General features: G+C 35.6%; 1 protein-coding gene across 9 annotated transcripts in view; it reads left to right on the top strand.

Moving 5' to 3' along the window:
• RALGAPA1 (Ral GTPase activating protein catalytic subunit alpha 1) overlaps nucleotides 1-20,353 on the top strand; it is a 261,573-nt gene that overhangs the window by 51,869 nt on the left and 189,351 nt on the right. For 7 of the 9 annotated variants that reach the window (XR_002824118.1, XM_023731458.1, XM_004376508.2 and 4 more), the window contains 4 exons: nucleotides 5,437-5,575; nucleotides 7,126-7,334; nucleotides 9,018-9,257; nucleotides 15,305-15,502. Coding sequence is in view for 8 of the 9 variants with exons in the window: in XM_023731458.1 (XP_023587226.1) it covers nucleotides 5,437-5,575; nucleotides 7,126-7,334; nucleotides 9,018-9,257; nucleotides 15,305-15,502 (786 nt within the window). In the remaining variant the exon portion in view is untranslated. Of the gene's footprint in view, nucleotides 1-5,436; nucleotides 5,576-7,125; nucleotides 7,335-9,017; nucleotides 9,258-10,718; nucleotides 10,772-13,664; nucleotides 13,842-15,304; nucleotides 15,503-20,353 lie in introns of those variants that run through there. The other 2 variants (XM_023731460.1, XM_023731461.1) reach the window with 2 other exon arrangements.

Here is a 20,353-nt window from a genome sequence, read left to right on the forward strand (position 1 = left end):
TTTTTTTCTGAAGGAGGAGTAACAAATTTTTGCTTTTGAAAGTATATGTTAATATGCCCTTCCTGAAATAAAAATCATCAGAAAGATTATGAACCTCTTAGAGAAGGAACTGGAGAGAGAAATTTTTATAAAGTGGACTCTATGTATATGCCTTCATGTGTGAGTCAGTTGGGCTAATTTTCTGATCCTTTCATTTGTAATCAGCAGCAGTGGTACTTAAATGAAAAGCTAGTAACTTTTGATTTAAGGATCAGTCTGCCCAGAGAAAAACAGTTGGTAGCCAACCTTTTACATTCATTACAATCATTCACATTCCTTAAATTAACAGATATTTAATGAGTGAATGTTATGGGTCTGGCATTGTTCTAGACAATGGAGACACATCAGTGGAGCAAATAGATGAAATCCCTGTGCTCATTTAGTTTATATTTTGGTATATATGCTGGTACCTGCAGGAGTATTTATGGAGGGATACCTGTGGAACTCAGAAGAGTAACAACACCTTGGGAGGTGGACTGTAGGATAAGGGTGGGAGGGAGATGTAATTTAGACTTAAAACTGTTTGTACCTTTTGAATTTCTAGGTACATCTATTCAGTAATGTATTCATCTCTAGATATGAAATGAACATACACTGATTGACTAATGTAAACACTCTTAGCACATACACATTACTTGTAACTACTTCAAGCACAAATATTCCCTATACATCAGAAACAAACTATGAATTTAATTTGGACTCTGAACCAGATAACTAAATTTGAATCCTGATTCCACATCCTACTAGCAGTGTGACCTTTGACAAATTACTTAACCTCTCTGTGCTTTTGTTTCCTCATATGTAAAATATGGAAAAATAATACGTATCTCATAGAGGTATTTGGGGCTTAAATAATTAGTACAAAGTGCTTAGAATAGTGCATGACACAGTAAGTGCTCTGTAGTGGATAGTTATCGTAACTGACATCGTTTTTCTTTTTTTTTTTTTTAAAAAACTTTTATACTTCATGTAGATTCAAAAAATTGTTTTATAGGTTTATTGAGATATAATTGATATACAATAAACTGCAACATTTGAAGTGTACAATTTGACGAATTTTGTTACGTGTATACACCCATGAAACAATCACCACAATCAAGATAATGAACATATCTATCACCCATAAAAGTTTTCTCAGAACCCTTTGTAATCTATTCCTTTCCACCCCTCTCAACTCCCACCCCTGGGCAGCCATTGACCTGGTTTTTGACACTATAGATTAGTTTGCATTTTCTGTAATTTTATATAAATGAGTTATAGGTATATACTTTTTTTGGTCTAACTTCCTTCACTCAGCTTAATTATTTTGAGAATCTTCTGTGTTGTTGTATCAATAGTTCAGTCCTCTGTTGCTGAGTAGCATTTCATTATGTAGATATACCATGACGTGTTTATTCAGTTACTTGTTGGTCATTTGAATTGTTTCCAGTTTTCGGCAATTACAAATAAATCTACTGTGAATATTGGTAAACAAGTATTTGTGTAGACATAAGCTTTCTTTTCCTTTGAGTAAATACCTAGGAGTGGAATGACTGGATCATATAGTAGGTTTATGTTGACTTTGTAAGAAACTGCAAAACTGTTTTCCAAATGGTTGTACTGTTTTTACGTTCCCAAAAGCAATGTATGAGGGTTGCAGTTGCTTCAAATCCTTGCCAACAATTGGTATGAGCAGTCTTAATTTTAGCTGTTCTAGTGAGTGAATAGTAGTATCCCATTGTGATTTTAATGGCTAATGCTGTGTTGATTATATTTTTATGTTTGTCTGTCATCTACGTATCTTCCAAGGTTAAATAAGTATCTGTTCAATTCTTTTGCCCATTTTTAATTGGGTTATTTGTCTTTTTTTATTGAGTTTTAAGTGTTCTTTATATATGCTAGACAGAAGCTCTTAGTCAGATATATATTTTGCAAATATTTTCTCCCAGTCAGTGGCTCACTTTTTGGTTTTCATAGCAGTCTCTTGAAGACTACTTTTGTTCTTTTGAAGAACACAAGTTAATTTTGAAGAAGTCTAATGTATCGATTTTTTTGTTTGTTTTTATGGATGTCACTTTTGGTGTCTTCTCTAAGAAATCTTTGCCTACCCCAGTATCACAAAGTTATTCTCGTATGTTAACCTCGATCCCTTTATTAAGGTAGTGTCTTCATATTTTTCCAGTATAATATTACTCTTCTTCTCTTTATAATTACTAAGTATTTTGTGGGGAGGTACCATGTAACTATGTAAATATCCTATTCCTCATAAAAATTTGACCTATGTGTTTAAAATCCACTGAAGATTTTTGGCTGAATTATTACTGTGATGGCTGGCAACTGGTGACTTTCTTTAAAAGCTTTGAGAAAAGATATGATACACATACCATTTACACATTTAAGGTACATAATTCAGTGTTGTTTTTAGTATATTCACAGGGTTCTGCAACCAGCACCACAATCTAGTTTTAGAATATTTTTGTCCTCCCAAAAAGAAACCTTGTACCCATTAGCCACTCCCCTTCCCCAACCTCCTTCATCTCCAACCCTAGACAATCACTAAGCTCTTTTCTGTTTCTATATATTTCCTGATTCTGGATATTATATATAAATGGAGTCATACAATATCTAGTCTTTTGTGGCTGGCTTCTTTCACTTAGCATAATGTTTTCAAAGTTCATCCATGCTGCAGCATGTAGCAATACTTCATTCCTTTTTATGGCTGAATAATATTCAATTGTATGGCTATATCACATTTTTTCAGTCTGTTCAGTTGATGGATATTTGGGTTGTTTCTAGTTTTTGACCAACTGGTGGTATTTTAATTTTATCATTCCTTCTGCATTCAACAGTTGACAAAATACTATAGGAAAAAGCTTTCTCCCTTTCCCATTTATTTATTCATTTAATTATTTATATCAACCCAGGTTTATGGATTCTTGTGACTCTATTGTTAGTACTATTATTTTGATGCTGAGATTGTCCTAAATTTAAACAGTGGGAGCCTCTTCCCACTGACTCCCTGTCTTAGGCTGGGTTCTCTAGAGAAGCAAAATCAGTAAAGTATATAAATATATTTATAGAGAGAGATTATATCAAGGAAACAGCTCACGCGATTGTAGAGGCTAGAACATTCCAAGTCCATGGATCAGGGTAGAGGCCTTTCCCAAGTCACACAGCTACAGAAGCTGGCAAGCCCAAGATAGGCGTTGGAGAGCAGGGCTCCCACTCACAGGCTGTGCAGATCGACGTATCCCAGGTTCAGCAGATAAGCTGACAGCTCAAGTCCCAAGAACGGGAGATAAGATGACAGGAAACAGCCGCAGGATCCAGAGAGACTAAAAAGTGGAACATCTGCTTATATACAGATGCGGGCCACACCCCCAAGGAGACTCCCTTTCATCTGATTGGCTACTCACAGTATATTCAATCATGGGAGTGATTACATTAAAACACGGAGAATCATGGCCCAGCCAAGCTGACACACAATCTTAACCATCACAGTCCACCCCTTGTCAACTTGGCATATGTACACATCCCCTTAAACCATACATAATCTCTGAATAAAGACAATTAGAAAGTCTTGTGCCTAACATGATACAATTAACACACATAAAATCGAAAATGCACTAGCCCCGTTTATAGCTTATATTTTATAAGAGAAGGAAACAAAAATATTTGATGCACACATACAAAGTAGAAATACTCATAACAATTACAGTCCCCATTTCTGCAACTGGTCACGTGGCCATAACTGGTATTTAGAACTACCTTCTTCCACCACCCATTCTGTATTCCCCTTGCCCTCAGCAAGCAAGCACCTCGGCTGGTCGTGGTTCTTTGTCTGGTGGGGTGACCCAAACCTTCATTCCTGAAGGGTCTGTGTCATTAGTAGTCATGTCAGAGTTAGGTTGCTGTAGTTTTCCATTGACTTTAATCACAGGGCATGGTAGTACTAAGAGACGCCCCAAGAAGTCTCCTGCATTCCAGACATACTCTTCTTTGCCTCCGTTATGTAATATCAGTCTGATTTCCTCTTGGTAATCAGGGTCAATCACACCAGCCAGTATGGTAACTCCCTTCTTTGCCTGTTGATCCAGAGGCATAAGGAGCCCAAAGGGGCCAGGTAGCATTCTTAACTTCCAGTTCAGTGGAATCAGTGATGTGTCTCCAGGTGGGAGCATTCCTCCCGTTGGAACTAAGACCTCTAGGCCTGCAGAGTGTAAGGTCAAGGGGACAGGAAGCAAAAATCTTGCAAGTGGGTCACTAGGGGTCTCCCCTGTCTTTTTGATTTGTTGCCATCATTCTATGAGCACTTCTTTACTTTCTGACACAGAAAGATGGTTGAGTCTCATCTTGTATTTTCCTTGCCCCCACCCTGGAATGTGCTATTTCTCCAAAGAGCCTTTGTTTACTATAGTGGATAATTATATTAAGAAACCACGATCTGGACACTCAGTGTGCCCATTGCTGTTGGAATACCGCTACTTCTGGATCATCTCAATTGCCGGAGCTAAGGAATACATGCATGTATATACACAAACAAAAATTCATCTCTCTAAAGCAATGTATGTATATTGAAATCAGTGAATTCATACTAGTATCCCCAATACCAGTCCAACACTACAGGGTTCATTTTAGTTTTCTTCCTTTCCGTATATGTAACTCTCTTCTCTGACAGTGAGAAACCTGGCTTTCATTATCTTCAGTATATTTACTTATTTAATCCCCTTTATAGGTAATCAGTCTCCCATTAACCACTGTTGCCCTTCTCTACAGACATTCTCCTCAACCCACTGGGGATCTAATACTGTGCCCTGGGCCTTTGCCAGCCACCTACCTAGATATCCTCCTCACCCTGTTGGAGTTCCCACACCCCATATTATACTGCTCTGCCTCGTCTTGGCCCCTTCCACTTCATGGACACCCTCCTTACCCCATCAGGCTCTGAGTACCTACTGCGCTACTTCCTCTGCTGTACCCCTCTTATGGATGCCCTACTTGTGCTCAGGCTCTGATTACCTGCACTTGACTATTGCCACTTGGTCTACTTCCTGTCCCACCACATGTGCCTATTTTGTATGACTTTTAGGCTGAATTATTCAGGAAGGGGAGAGAGGGGCAAAGGGGAAAGAATATGACAGTGTCATTACTAGAGCCAAGTTTTGTTTCACAGTTTTCCAGAGCATATTTTAACTTCTAAGATTTTTGAGATTTAGCATTTTAATGCATATATAATGCATTTATATGGTATGTGACCAATTTTAAAGATTTATCATGTAGAGAAATAAATTTGATTTTCACAGTGTAACAGTTCAGTGTATTGCTTAACCTTTAAAAAGCTTATTTACAACAGCTAATATTAATTGTACTAAAGATGTTTTCTCCTGAAATGATTCTAATTATTTTGTTTATTTTTAGGTAAAAAGCTTAGAATGGAAGAACAAAGAAAACCAAGAAAAGGGATTTTCATTTTTGTTTTTACATTTTAAGAAATATTACTTGCCTTATATTTTTCCAAACATCTGCAAGGAGAACAGTTTATACCATCCTGTACTTGGTAGGTAGTCTTTAGAATTTTTTAAAAGATCACACATACGAATAAGATGCCTCTCAATGTTGGTATTTGTTACTTGTAGAAAACTGATTACATTTAATATTTTATTTGATTGATAGAGATATCATACCTGGATTCACACTGAAAGTAGAATTTTATTAGTAGGAAATTTTCATTGAGATTGAAGAGATCTTTTTTTTTTTTCCTGAGAGTTATTCATGTTATTACTTTTTTTTTCTTTTTTATGGTGGTGAGAATATGCATAACAAAACTGTCATCAACTCAGTAATTTTTCACATGTACAATTCAGTGACATTGATTACATTTGTCATGTTGTGCAGCCTTCATCACTATCCTTTCCAAATTACTCTACCACCATTGACATGAACTCAGTGCCCCCTAAGCAAAACTCCCCCTTTCCCTTTCTCTCCCATCCCTGGTAACCACTAATGATTTTTGGTTTCTATGTATTTGCTTCTTTCATGTAAGTGAGATCATACAGTATTAGTCCTTTTGTGACTGACTTATTTTGCTCAGCATAATGTTTTCTAGGTTCATCTGTGTTATGGCATGTATCAAGACTTCATATCTCTCTGTGACTGAGTAATATCCCATTGTATGTATATACCACATGTAGTTTATCCATTCATCTTTCGATGGACATTGAAGAGATCTTTTTTAAAACTTATTTTCTGGATCTCATCCATTGGAGAAGTTAGCCCACCAGAAGTATTTGTGATTGTAAATTAAAATTCATTCTAATGCTTTGGTCTGATCATTAAACTATGTTATGAAGTTTTTTTTAAGGTCCCCCCAGGGTTCAATTTAATAGCAGTCTTATTCAAGTTCTTTATAAATAATTACATTGTTATATTCTGATCATGTCATATGTGTTGTTTAGTGGCTGTGCCAAGATGTCTGTTGGAGCGTTGAAGTTAGAGCCTCCTGGACAAACCCTTGGTTAGAAGCAGACCTCTGCCATATATAGAAGACATTGGTAGTCTGTATGTGGAAACATCCATTTTGCAGAAAGGTGTTCCACTTTTAAGCTCTGATAGGTTTAGGTAACTAATAGACCCAGGCAAAACCATTAGGACTATTAGAAATGGCTCCAATTAGAGTAAGAGGCCACTGCCACTGGGAACAGAGTTTGCTTTAAAAATATTTTTGCTTTAAAAGTCAAAGAAAAATTCTTATATTTTGTATGACTTCAAAATATGTGTCTCACGGGGTGTTAAATTAATTGATATTCCTTCTCATTAATTTTAAATGTCTGGAAGCTTCTCTATATTTAGACAATTCATTGAACCTTTTGATGATATTTTGCGAAAAGGTTTGTTTCCATATGTGAGCCTAGTGTATAAATAATGTGGTTCATTCTTCTAGGTTCCATGCTAACAGCTAGCAAATTATTTTAAAACGTCATTTTTTACCTACAGCTACTTCTAAAACCAGAGTATCATCACAATATTTTCTCAAATGTTTAAAATGTAGGTTTATCTCAGCATAATTCCTTTCTATTTTGATTTTTGTTTTCCTTTTATTTTGAATAGATATCCCACAGATGAGACCAAAGCCACATTATGTAATGGTAAAGAAAGATGCTGAAACCAATGAAGCAATCTATTGTACAAAGGAGCCTTTTATCAAGGCTCGTGTTATTGTCATTCGTTGGCTGGTTTCTTTCTGGCTTGAGCCAAAACCGCATGCAGGACCTCATATTCCTGGAATGGAAGGTGAAGTCTTGCCTAAGAATATTCAGGTAATATACACATAAGGCAAGCTTGTTAAAGTTAGAAATAGTATTGAAATGTAGTCCATTGATTTCAGCTGCTTTTGATATAGAGCACATATAAAACAGTGATATTTTATTTGTATAAATGTGTTTCATAAATCCAAAATTTAAGTTATAAAATCAATATTTTTTAATAAAAAAATTAAACTTAGAAGATATAAAAGACAATTTCAGTCTTGTATCAGCCTCAGCTTCTAATTTATTTCCGTGTATTTTTATGCTACAATATTAAAAATATTCTAAATTGCACAAATAAATTCTTACAAGTGGAAACAACTTGCAATCAAATGGTTATAGGACCTTCATAGCCCTTTCTAGATTTCTAGACATTAACAGAATGCAGTTTTAAAGTCCTGTCCCCATCTTATTTCCCCTTTTATTGACTAAGACACTAACATTAGGAATGTGTTATAAGAATAGGAATTGACACATAGCTGTACAATGGAAGGTCTAATATTAACTCTTATTTTTAATTAAGCAATGTCCTTTCTTGCACTTCTCTTCGATTTTCTCCTTTTCCCTCACTGTGCATTTTTCAGACCTTGTCTACATTGCAGTATATTATTACCATCTTTATTTTTCCTTTGCTCAGATTTTCTCATTTAGTTTTTAAAATATTATGCTATGTGCGTTTTATATGTCTTCTTAAATCTTTTAAAAATAAGGTGGATGTTTAGTTCATTATAGTTCAGAAAATTTGACTTTTTTCCCCTTAGTCTTCCAGTTTTCTGTAACAACATGTATGTTACGTTTTCCTCCAAAACTTTGTTCCAATTCTCTACAAACAGTTATTAAATGCAAAAACTCTGAAGCAAGCTGTTTTTCTGATCCCAGATTTTAATGAACTTAAAATCATAGACTGTTTGACCAGCAAGACGTATTCGAGATAAGTTACTTAAATCTCTTATTTTATAGATGTTAAAACTGAGACCAATAATTGAGTAACTTACAAGAAAGTAATTTACCACACCACAGTGTCATGCTACTCCTACCATGCCGTGGTGGTAATATATTTGTCACCACTTTAAGACTTTTATTTTCTCCCTAGAGTTAGGCTTGATCTTCAGTCTTGGTGAACATTCTCTTAAATTATTAGGAGATAGAATTATTTCTTGAGCTTTCTAATATTTTCTTTTAGCTTCATTTCTGCTGCCTCTGTCATGATTTTGTTCACTTCCTTTGTTTTTGTGTTTAAAAAGTTTTTACTCATATGATTTTTATCTCCTTATTTCTAAGGTAAAATAGAGATGGTTTTAAACACTTAATATTTTATATTAAGTAAATAGTCCAGTGTCAGGTTACTTGTTCTTAAAGAGCTGAGATGCCTCCATTTGCATTATTCTTTCACCAGCTTTAGTTAGTAACTTGTTTGTACTCCAAATGTACTGAAAAACAGATCTAATTATAGGTGGGTAGATGATTAGTTTCCATACATTTTGAAGGACCTCTGAATTACTTAGGTTTTGAGTTATTTGCATTGTCACTTAGTATTTGTAATGAATTTTAAATGAAACTCTGCCTGAGTTTTAAAAAGTGCTGAAAGTTATTTGTGGAATGCTTTGGATTCTAACAATAGTTAATATTAAAAGACAAAATATCCAGTTAAATGATTATGATATTCTTACCTGTTTAAAAAAACTTTGATTTTAGAGAGCAGCTGCTAGTTTGGTATCCAGAGAAGAAAGCAAAAACGATAATGCTGATAAAGCAGACAGAACTACGGAGCCAGAACAATCTCATTCCAATACAAGCACTCTAACGGAGCGAGAACCTAGCTCATCTAGTCTCTGTAGTATTGATGAAGAACATCTCACAGACATTGAAATCGTTCGCAGAGTTTTTTCTTCTAAAAGAAGTAATGTAAACTTTGTCACAGAGATATTTCGTCAGGTAAAATAACATCTTAGTATTTTTAATTTGTTATAAAGACTATACTGATTTTTAGCTATTTAAATTTTATTCTTTATAGAGGTATTTTTTGAAGTTCATATTTTTTTAATCGACTGCATTTAACCCTTTAATATTTTCTAGTTATACTTTATATTTTTTAGTTTGATGATTTTACTTTAGTAACTTTTCTCCCCCCCCCCACACTCCTGTTATCAGAATAATTTTTTTCCTTTCTTTTTTTGTTAATTTTATTTATTTTATTGATGTGGTTGAGAATATACACAGCAAAACATACACCAATTCAGTAGTTTCTACATGTGTAATTTAGTGACATTGATTACATTCTTCAAGTTGTGCAACCATTCTCACCCTCCTTATCTGAATTTTTCCTCCTGTTAAATTCACTGCCCCCTAAGGTTCCTGTCTGATATTTCAAGTTGCTGTTGTCAGTTTAATCCCATATGGATAGTTCTTAAAAGAGCATAATTCTCAAGGTGGACATTTTTTACTAGTTGAGCTAAACTATTGTTTGGTTTTAGGATAACTTCAGAGGATATTTTTGGTTTAAGATTTAAAGTTTATCTCAGGGCAATAGTTTAGGAAGTCTGGAGTCCATGAGAATTTTAAATTCTGTTCTTCGTTTTCCCCTTTTTGATCAGAATTCTTCTATAGAATCTTTGATCAAAATGTTCATTGATGGTAGCCAGGCACCATCCAGTCTTCTGGTCTCATGGCAAAGGAGGCAGTTGTTCATGTAGGCAATTATCAACACATTCCATATGCTCCTTCTCTTCCTGAGAATCCATCTTCCTCTGTTACTCCAGGTGAATAGAGACCATCTGTTGTGTCTTGGATGGCCGCTTGCAAGCTTTTAAGACCCCAGGCACTACACAGTGAACTAGGAGGTAGAACAGAAGCACTAAACATGTTATTAGGCCAATTAACTGGAATGCCCCATAAAATCATGACCCTAAACCTCCAAACCAAGAAGCCAAGTTCCAAGAGGTTTTTGGTTCTACACAAGCAGCCTAAGCAGCTACTCTTTTTTTTTTTTTCTTTGTAAATATATCTGTCACACAACATTTTCCAGTTTAATAGTTTGAAACTTTTCTTCCATCATTTGATTATTAAATTACAGTAAAACTATTTTGTCTTCCACTCAATGATCAGTAAAAGGTGGTTTATGTGTATGAGAAGCCTTTTTGATTTCATTGCTTTTATCCTCCCTTCAGAGACTTAGTTTTGTCCCCTAAGCGATTTTAAAGTTAAAGTTACTTAAGACGGATTTTACTTGGGAGGGAAAAAAAGGAAAGAGAGATCGAGACAGAAAAAGCTGTTTCACATCAAGATAGCTAGAAATTCCTAAATGCACATTCTCAAATACATAGAGGTTTTGTGGAAAATAAAGCTTATGAAAATTAATCATTTGCTCTTAATAGCAAAGGTACTTAACTTTTGCAGGTAAACATCATTGAGTTTTGTAGCTGAAGGGGATCACTCAAGTCTCACAGCAAGTAAGTGGTAGATCTGGGACTAAAACTCCCAGATTCTGGTTCCCATGTCAGTGCTTTTTGTTCTGTACCACGCTGCCTTCACAAGCCAGGGGCTCCCTAGGCAAAGCAAATGTTCTCCTACAGATGTTTATTGATGTATCAATGTGTAAACAAGAGCTTGAGGTGGTATTAAGCTTCTCAGTCTAAATTAAAGATGAAAACTTGATTTAACATTTTGTCCAGCTTTGGCATTGGTTCTGGATGCCAGATTTAAGGTTCGTGTTGACAGAATGTATGACAGATAGGAAGGGAAAGATACTTGATAAATAGTGTTGGAATACTTAATTTGTGGAAATTTTATTTTAAAGCATATAGAACTCTTCAGATTTTCTAGTTCTTCTTGAATCGGTTTGAATAAGTATATTTTTCTGGGAAATTATTAATTACATTTGTTTTCAAATTTGTTGACAAAGTTTATTACATTCTGCTGTAATCTTTTAAATATCTGTCTTCCCTTTTCATTCCTATTAGTATTTATTTGTACCTTGTTTATTTTTTTCTTAATGATTCTTGCCAGAGATTTGTCAATTTTATTAGACTTTTCAAAGAATGAACTTTGGGCTTTGTTGATCCTCTTCTGTTTTTTATGTTTGTTTTTCTATTTTATTAATTTTTGCTCCTTGTTATTTCCTTGTAAACTTTTCTTAATCTTATTTTGTGGTTCTTTTCCTAGCTGATTAATTTTTAGCATCATTTTTTTCTCATATAAGCATTTTTGAAGTTATTAATTTATCCTGTACTACTGTTTTAGCTGCATTCCACAAATTTTAATGTATAGTATTTATGTTATTATTCATTTCTAAATATTTTCTAATTTCTATGATATCTTTCTTGACCTGTGAGTTATTTAGAAATATGTTTCTTCGAAACATTAAATTTTTCTTGTTTTCTTAAAAATTTCTAATGTAATTGTATTTTGGGTAGAGAATACAATGGTACTAATTATTATAAGTTGTATTAAAACTTACTTCTGGCCCATAAATACTCTGTGTACTTGAAACAAATATATTCGTTGAAAGTTATTACAGTGATCACTAAGTCCATTAGATCAAACTTGCTAATTGTGTTGGTCAACCCTCCATGAATATTTGTATTCTGTTATTCATCACTGTATTCCCAGTGCATCATATACTACCTGGCAGAGAGTAGGCACTTCATAAATATTTGGTAAATGAATCAAGAAGTTTAGGAACTATCAAATGTCAGGCACTATGCCAGTGCTGTCTGGGGACTAACGTGTATGTAGAAGCTAAGTCATAAGGTAATTTGTTGTATAGTTGATGATACATTTTAGGGGCAATATAATGATTGTAGTTCTATCTCAGGTGAAGGAATTTATATTGTTATGTGTCTTTAATACAAAGATACAACTGTAAAGCCTAAATGCTCGAGTCATTTGAAATTATAAAATTATTCTCCATGTTTAGTAGAATGGGCATAAATGCACTGTAAGCATTAATTTTGTAAGGAAACTCAGTGTGCTTTATGTCGTTTAGTACTTGAAGGCTATAGTGAGGCACCTCAAGTACTTAGATATGAGATAAATGTAGTATATCAATAGTTTAACGTTTAAGAGCACCACTGGCGACATATATACATATTCCAAGTCACTTTAAAGCATTGATGCTCCAAGTGTAGTCTGGCACTCTTGGGAGCCGCCAGAACTCTTTCAGAGGGTCCATGAGGTCAAAACTATTATTTACGATAATAGTAAGGTGTTACTTATGCTTTTCACTCTTACTCCTTTACAAATGTACTGTGGAGTTTTCCAGAGGATACTTGATATGTGATGTTGCACCAGATTGAATGCAGAAGAAGCAAGCAGATATGAGAATCCATCTGTCTTCTATTAAATCATGCCACTTCTCAAATACTAAAAAGATTTGCAAAAATGTAAAGCAGTGCTGCTCTTCTCATTTTTAAAATTTTTTTTATTTTGGAAATTCTAGTCATTTTTCATTTTAAAAAAATGTTATTTGTGGGAACATGTAATAAGTTAGGGGTTTTGAGACCAAAATATTTGAGAACCACTGCTTTAAGGAGACAGAAAAAGTTCCCTGGTCTGATAAATGCTTCCTGTACTTGACTGAATCATAAAGAATATGTTGGTCATAACGTGGGTTGGTCAATAATGGAAGCATATTAAAAGATGAATTTCAGAGACAAGTGAGTTTTATTAGTGTGTATTCAGTGCAAAACAAGCGCCTTCGCTACCAGTAAACTGGCAAAGCTAATTTTATTATTAGAAGACTCTACAAGTTTATCTTAAGCTGATGCCGTTAAATTTTTTTTCCGTCTCCTTTTGTTCTGATTCCTCCTCCCTGTAGTTTTCTAGTTACGATTTGACCTCCTCATGTAGGTCTGTCTGCAGTGAGGAAGTTTGATGAGTATAGATTCAAGTTTTCCTTTACCAGTGAGGCAGTATCTTTTATCAATTAAAAATTGATATCTAATTATGATTGCTATTCTGAAATTGCTTCTTCATAGGGTGATAGATGCTAATATGTGAACTTGAATGTTCTGGTTTCTGTGATAGTTAGGTCTCACTGTAAATTTATAAATTGGCATTTTGGCTTTATGCATCAGTTTTTAGCCACATCTAATATCAATCTGTCCTCAAGATCTGTATTTAGTGTGTTGCAAAACCATATTTTAGAGTCTGCCAGGATAAAGGTTATCCTTTGACCTTTAGGAAATTCACCAAGCCACATGGGATGTAGTCTGACAATTTTCTGCAATAATAAATAACTCTGGGGATAACTAATTTTTAAAAACAAGTAAACTTTTTATTATCTTAGAACAGAACTTCTTTGAGATTATTTGAACTGCTTTATTCCTTTTTTTTTTTTTGAAGTTTTTAAAGAAAGGCTAAGTTGTTGCTGCAGTTTCTAAATAAAATGGCCTTACATCAGACAGCGATGATCAAAATCATGCCACTTGCCATTAAGCTGCTGTGAACTGGTGATATAAAAGTGGAAATTTGGGAATGGTTTGTTAGATGGAAGAAAGTACAGAGAATGCAGTTTGCTAGGTAATAAAAGAATTACCAAGCAACATTAAATGACCCTGTTAATATTATACATTAAATTTTTATCATTATCTCAAGGATGCTGATAATTTTATTAATTTCATTCAGAGTCATTTGGCCCATGATTCCTATTAAATACACCCACTGATAACTCTAGAGTAGAAAGTGTCAGGTTTTTGGTAAAGGTCTTGTGATTTTTGAAGTTGAAATGAGTAGATAGTGGCTATGAAAAGAAAAACTAGACACAATTTCATTTTTTTTTTTCAACTGTGCTTTAAGTGAAAGTTCACAGTTCAAGTTAGTTTCTCATACAAAAATCTATACACACACTGCTATGGGACCCCAGGTGCCCTCCCCACACCATGACAGCACACTCCTCCTTTCCACCCCAGATTTCCCGTGTCCATTCAACCAGCTCCTGTCCCTTTCTCCCCTCTCATCTTGCCTCTGGACAGGAGCTGCCCACCTAGACTCATGTATCTACTTGAGCTAAGAATAAGAAGCACAGTCTTCACGAGTATCATTTTATGTCTTATAGTCCAGTCTAATATTTGTCTGAAGAGTTGGCTTCAGGAATGGTTTTAGTTTTGGGCTAACAGAGGGTCTGAGGACCATGTCTTCCGGGGTCCCTCCAGTCTCAGTCAGACCATTAAGTCTGGTCTTTTTACTAGAATTTGAGTTCTGCATCCCACTTTTCTCCTGTTCCGTCAGAGACTCTCTGTTGTGTTCTCTGTCAGGGCGGTCATTGATGGTAGCTGGGAACCATCTAGTTTTTCTGGTCTCAGGCAGATGGAGTCTCTGGTTTATGTGGCACTTTTGTCTCTTGGGCTAATATTTTCCTTGAGTTTTTGGTGTTGTTCATTCTCCTTTACTCCAGGTGGATTGGGACCAATTGATGCTTCTTCGATGGCTGCTTGCTACCTTTTAAGACCCCAGATGCCACTCACCAAAGTGGGATGCAGAACATTTTCTTAATAAACTTTGTTATGCCAGTTGACCTAGATGTCCCCTGAAACCATGATCCCCAGACCACAGCCCCTGCTGCTCTGTCCCTCAAAGTGTTTGGTTGTATTCAGGAAACTTCTTAGCTTTTAGTTTAGTCCAGTAGTTTTAGTCCTGTAGTGTGTGTTATCCTTCCCTTCACCTAAGATAATTCTTGTCTACTGTCTAGTTAGTGTAAGGGCACAACTATTTCATGAAACAGAATATTGCATTGTGAGACACACAATTGAAGCAAGTCTTAGCTCCTTCTGCTTGAAGTCATTGTTTAACTGCCAGAAGCATTTCTGTCTCAATGAATTTACAATTTATTTGGCTACCAGAAGCTTTTCCAACAGCAAATTATTTGACTTTAACTTTTAAACAAGCATTTATCTCATGTTTCATAATGTTAGAAATATATATACTAGAGGTTTGTGGCAAAGGAGAAAGTATTGTTATCACTATTCTCTTTTTTTTGTCACTAGGCATTTTTGTTGCCAATTTGTGAAGCAGCAGCTATGAGAAGGGTGGTAAAAGTATATCAAGAATGGATCCAGCAAGAGGAAAAACCTTTGTTCATGCAAGAACCTGAAGAAATTGTGATCTCTTCTTCAGACTTACCTTGCATCGAAAATGTCACAGACCATGATATTTCAGTGGAAGAAGGAGAAAAAAGAGAAGAGGTAAAATTTTAAGATTTATATACGTTAGTATAAGTTTAATAGATTAGATTTTCATGAAAGTGTAATAACATGTTAACACAAATAGACTTATAAAATACACAAATAAAAATATGTTATTGACTTCATATGTGATTCTTTAAGTGATTGTCTAGATTGAAATTAGTAGATGCTATAATAAAGGTGACCACCACTCGTCTGTCAGTTTGTCGTACTGTGGTGGCTTGCATGTTTCTGTGATGCTGGAAGCTATGCCATTGGTATTTCAAATACCAGCAGGGTCACACATGGTAGACAGGTTTCAGTGGAGCTTCCAGACTGGGAAGAAGGACCTGGTGATCTACTTCCGAATAAGTTGTCCAGTGAAAACCTTATGGATAACAGCAGAATATTGTTTGATATAGTGGTGGAACATGACCCCTCAGGTTGGAAGAGATTCAAAATACGAATGAGGGAGAGCTGCCACCTCAGGTAGAGTGACCTTAATGACGTGGATGGAGTCAAGCTTTTGAGACATTTATTTGCTATGTGGCACAACTCAAAATGAGAGGAAACAGCTACAAACATCCATTAATAACCAGAATGTCGAATGTCTGAAGTATGAATCTAGGAAAATTGAAAGTTGTCAGAACTGAAATGGAACGTATAAAGAGCGATACCGTAGGCATTAGTGAGCTGAAATGGACTGGTAGTGGCCATTTTGAATCAGACAATCAAATGTTCTACTATGCCAGGTATCTTAGTTATCTAGTGCTGCTATAACAGAAATACCACAAGTGGATGGCTTTAACAAACAGAAATTTATTCTCTCACAATCTAGGAGGCTAGAAATCTGAATTCAGGGCGTCAGGTCCCATGGAAGGCTTTCTGTCCCTGTTGGTTCTGTGGGAGGTCCTTGTCATCAATCTTTCCCTGGTATAGGAACTTCTCAGTGCAGGGACCCCGAGTCCAAAGGACGTGCTCCACTCCTGGTGCTTCTTTCTTGGTGGCATGAGGTCTTTCTCCTGTCTGCTTAATTCTTTCTTTTATATCTCAAAAAAGATTGACTCAAGAAAGATACAGCCTAATCCTGTAGATTGAGTCCTTCCTCATTAACAAACCTGACTCTAATCCTGCCTCATTAAAATCATAGAAGTTAGGATTTACAACACACAGAGTAATCACATCACATCACAAAATAGAAGGCAATCACACAATACTGGGAATCATGGCCTAGCAAGTTGATACACATTTTTGGGGAACAAAATTCAGTCCACAAAACCAGGAATGACAAATTGAAGAGGAATGGCATTGCATTCATCATCAAAAAGAACATTTCAAGATCTATTCTGAAGTACAGTGCTGTCAGTGATAGGATAATATCTATATGCCTATAAGGAAGACCAGTTAATATGACTGTTATTCCAGTTTACATGCTAACCACTAATGCCAAAGGTGCAGAAACTGAAGATTTTTACCAACTTCGGCAGTCTGAAATTGATCAAATGCGGTAATCAAGATGCATTGATAATTACTGGAGATTGGAATATGAAAGTTGGAAACAAAGAAGAAGGATCGGTAGTTGGAAAATAATGGCCTTGGTGATAGAAAGGATGCCGGAGATCTCATGGTAGAATTTTGCAAGACCAATGACTTACTCATTGCAAATATCTTTTTTCAACAACGCAAGAGAGAAGTACACATGTGGACCTTGCCAGATGGAATACGCAGGAATCAAATCGACTACATCAGTGGAAAGTGACTGTGGAGAGGCTCAATATCATTAGTCAGAATGAGGCCCGGGCCGACTGCAGAACAGACCATCAGTTGCTCATATGAAAGTCCAAGTTGAAGCTGAAGAAAATTAAAATAAGTTCATGAGAGCCAGAGTATGACCTTAAGTGTATCCCACCTGAATTTAGAGACCATCTCAAGAATAGATTTGACACATTGAACACTAATGAATGAAGTTTAGTTGTGGGATGACATCAAGGAAATCATACAGGAAAAAAGCAAAAGGTCATTAAAAAGACAGGAAAGAAAGAAAAGACCAAAATGGATGTCAGAAGAGACTCTGAAACTTGTTCTTGAATGTAGAGTAGCTAAAATGAATGGAAGAAATGATGAAGTAAAAGAGCTGGACAGAAGATTTCAAAGGGCAGCTGGAGAAGACTAAGTAAAGTATCAATGAAATGTGCAGAGACCTGAAGTTAGAAAACCAAAAAGGAAGAACATGCTTGGTGTTTCTCAAGCGGAAAGAACCGAAAGAAAAACAAAAAAAAATTCAAGCCTTGAGTTGCAATATTGAAGGAGTCTATGGGCAGAAAATTGAACAGCGTGGGAAGCATCAAAAGAAGATAGAAGGAATACATAAAGTCACTGTACCAAAAAGAATTGGGCGACATTCAACCATTTTAGGAGGGAGCATATGATTAAGAACCAATGGTACGGAAGGAAGTGGTCCAGGCTGCACTGAAGGCATTGGCGGAAGACAAGGCTCCAGGAATGGACAGAATACCAATTGAGACATTTCAACAAATGGATGCAGTGCTGGAAGCACTCACTCGTTTATGCCAAGAAATTTGGAATACAGCTACCTGGCCAACCTATTGGAAGAGATCCATATTCATGCCCATTCCAAAGGTAATACAACGGAATACAGAAATTATGAAATAATATCAATGTTATGCAAGTAAAATTTTGCTGAAGATAATTCAAAAAAGATTACAGCAGTAGTACATCGACAGGTAACTGCCAGAAATTCAAGCCAGATACAGTAGAGTACGTGGAATGAGAGATATCATCGCTGATGTCAGATGGATTTTGGCTGAAAGCGGAGAATACCAGAAAGATATTTACCTGTGTTTTATTGACTGTGCACAGGTATTCAGCTGTGTGGATCATAACAAATTATGAATAACATTGCAAAGAATGAGAATTCCAGAACAATTAATTGTGCTCATGTGGAACCTGGACATAGACCAAGAGACAATCGTTAGAACAAAATAAGGGGATACTGCATGGTTTAAAATCAGGAAAGGTGTGCATCAGGGTTGTATCCTTTCACCGTACTTATTCAGTCTGTATGCTGGGTGATAATCTGAAAAGCTGGAGTATATGAAGAAGAATGCGGCATCAGGATTGGAGTATGACTCATGAACAACCTGCAATATGCAGATGACACAACCTTGCTTGCTGAAGGTGAAGAGGACTTGAAGCAGTTACTGGTGAGTATCAAAGACTGCAGCCTTCCGTATGGATTACACCTCAATTTAAAGAAAACAGAAGTCCCCACAACTGGACTAATAAGCAGTATCATTATAAACGGAGAAAAGATTGAAGTTGTCAAGGATTTCATTTTACTGGGATCTACAATCAACCGTCATGGAAGTAGCAGTCAAGAAATGAAATCATGTATCACATTGGGCAAATCTACTTCGAAAGATCTCTAAAGTGTTAAAAAGAAAAGATGTCACTTTGGAACTAAGGTGTGCCTGACCCAAGCCATGATGTTTTCTGTCACCTCATATGCATGTGAAAGTTGGACAATGAATAAGGAAGACCGAAGAAGAATTGATGCCTTTGAATTACAGTGTTTGTGAGGAATATTGAATATATCATGGACTGCCATAGCAAACAAATCTGTCTTGGAAGAAGTACAGCCAGAACGCTTCTCAGAAGCAGTGATGGCGAGGCTTCTTCTCATGTGCTTTGGGCTTGTTATCAGGAGGGACCAGTCCCTGGAGAAGGACATCATGCTTAGTAAAGTAGATGGTTAGAATCTGATATTGACATAAGTCTTAAAAATTCTAGATAGGAGTGATTTGGTAATGTTTATTCATCTTTGTGATTAATTTAACCTTTGAGTGGAATTTAATCACGATTTTAACATATGAAGACATACATCACATTCTGCGTGGATTCACAAGTCATTATAAGGTCCATGGGTAGCACAAATGATTTGTGCCCTACTGCTAACCTAAAGATTTGTGGTACAAACCCACCTAGTGGTGCCACAGAAGAAAGGCCTGGTGATCTGTTTGTGTAAAGATTACAGTCAAGAAAACCCTATGGAGAAATTCTACTCTGTAACACAGGGTGTCACCATGAGTCAGAATCGACTCGACAGCAATGTGTTTGTTGTTTTTTGGTATATAGCTACATATATATGTATGTGTGTGTGTGTATGCTCTCAATATATATGTAGAGTATCCTCTCTTGTAAGAAGGGAAAAAATAGAAGAAATATAATTGAGATTAGTAAAATTAACCACATACATTTTGAAATGATATTTACAGTTCTATTTATTCTGCACCAATGTTAAAGATTGATTCTGCTAGAAAATAAAAGCCTATCAGTCAAAATAATTTTTTTCAAATATTTTAGCCTTGCTGTATCTATATGTATTGAGTCTACCCTTATCATTTACTGTCCTTAAATAAAATTGGTAGATAATATAATCTACATCCATTATTTAAAAACAACAATGCCTTAACTGTAATCTAAGAGAGAAATAAAAGGAAAAAATTTATGATAAAACTATATATATTTGGTATGTAAATATTCAGGCATAACAACACTCGAAGACCCCCATACTCTAACCAAAAAAAAAAAAAAAAAGAAAGAAAGGGAGGCAGGGACGTAGGGAGGAAAGGAAGAAAGGAAGGATGGAAGGATGAAAGAAAATGAAAGAAGAAAGAAGTGAATGAATGAATCACTGTGAATATAGCAGCTAAAAATGCAGGGTAGTATAGGTGTGTTACATTGTTTACTCAAATACTGCAACCAGTATTGCCATTTGAGATGCGGTTTTTCAAAATGCTACAACTCTTTTTTTTTTTTTATTTTTAAAATTATTTATTTTATTTTGTTGTT

This window comes from Trichechus manatus, unplaced genomic scaffold (assembly GCF_000243295.1).
Source record: "Trichechus manatus latirostris isolate Lorelei unplaced genomic scaffold, TriManLat1.0 scaffold00043, whole genome shotgun sequence".
NCBI classification, from domain to species: Eukaryota; Metazoa; Chordata; class Mammalia; order Sirenia; family Trichechidae; genus Trichechus; species Trichechus manatus.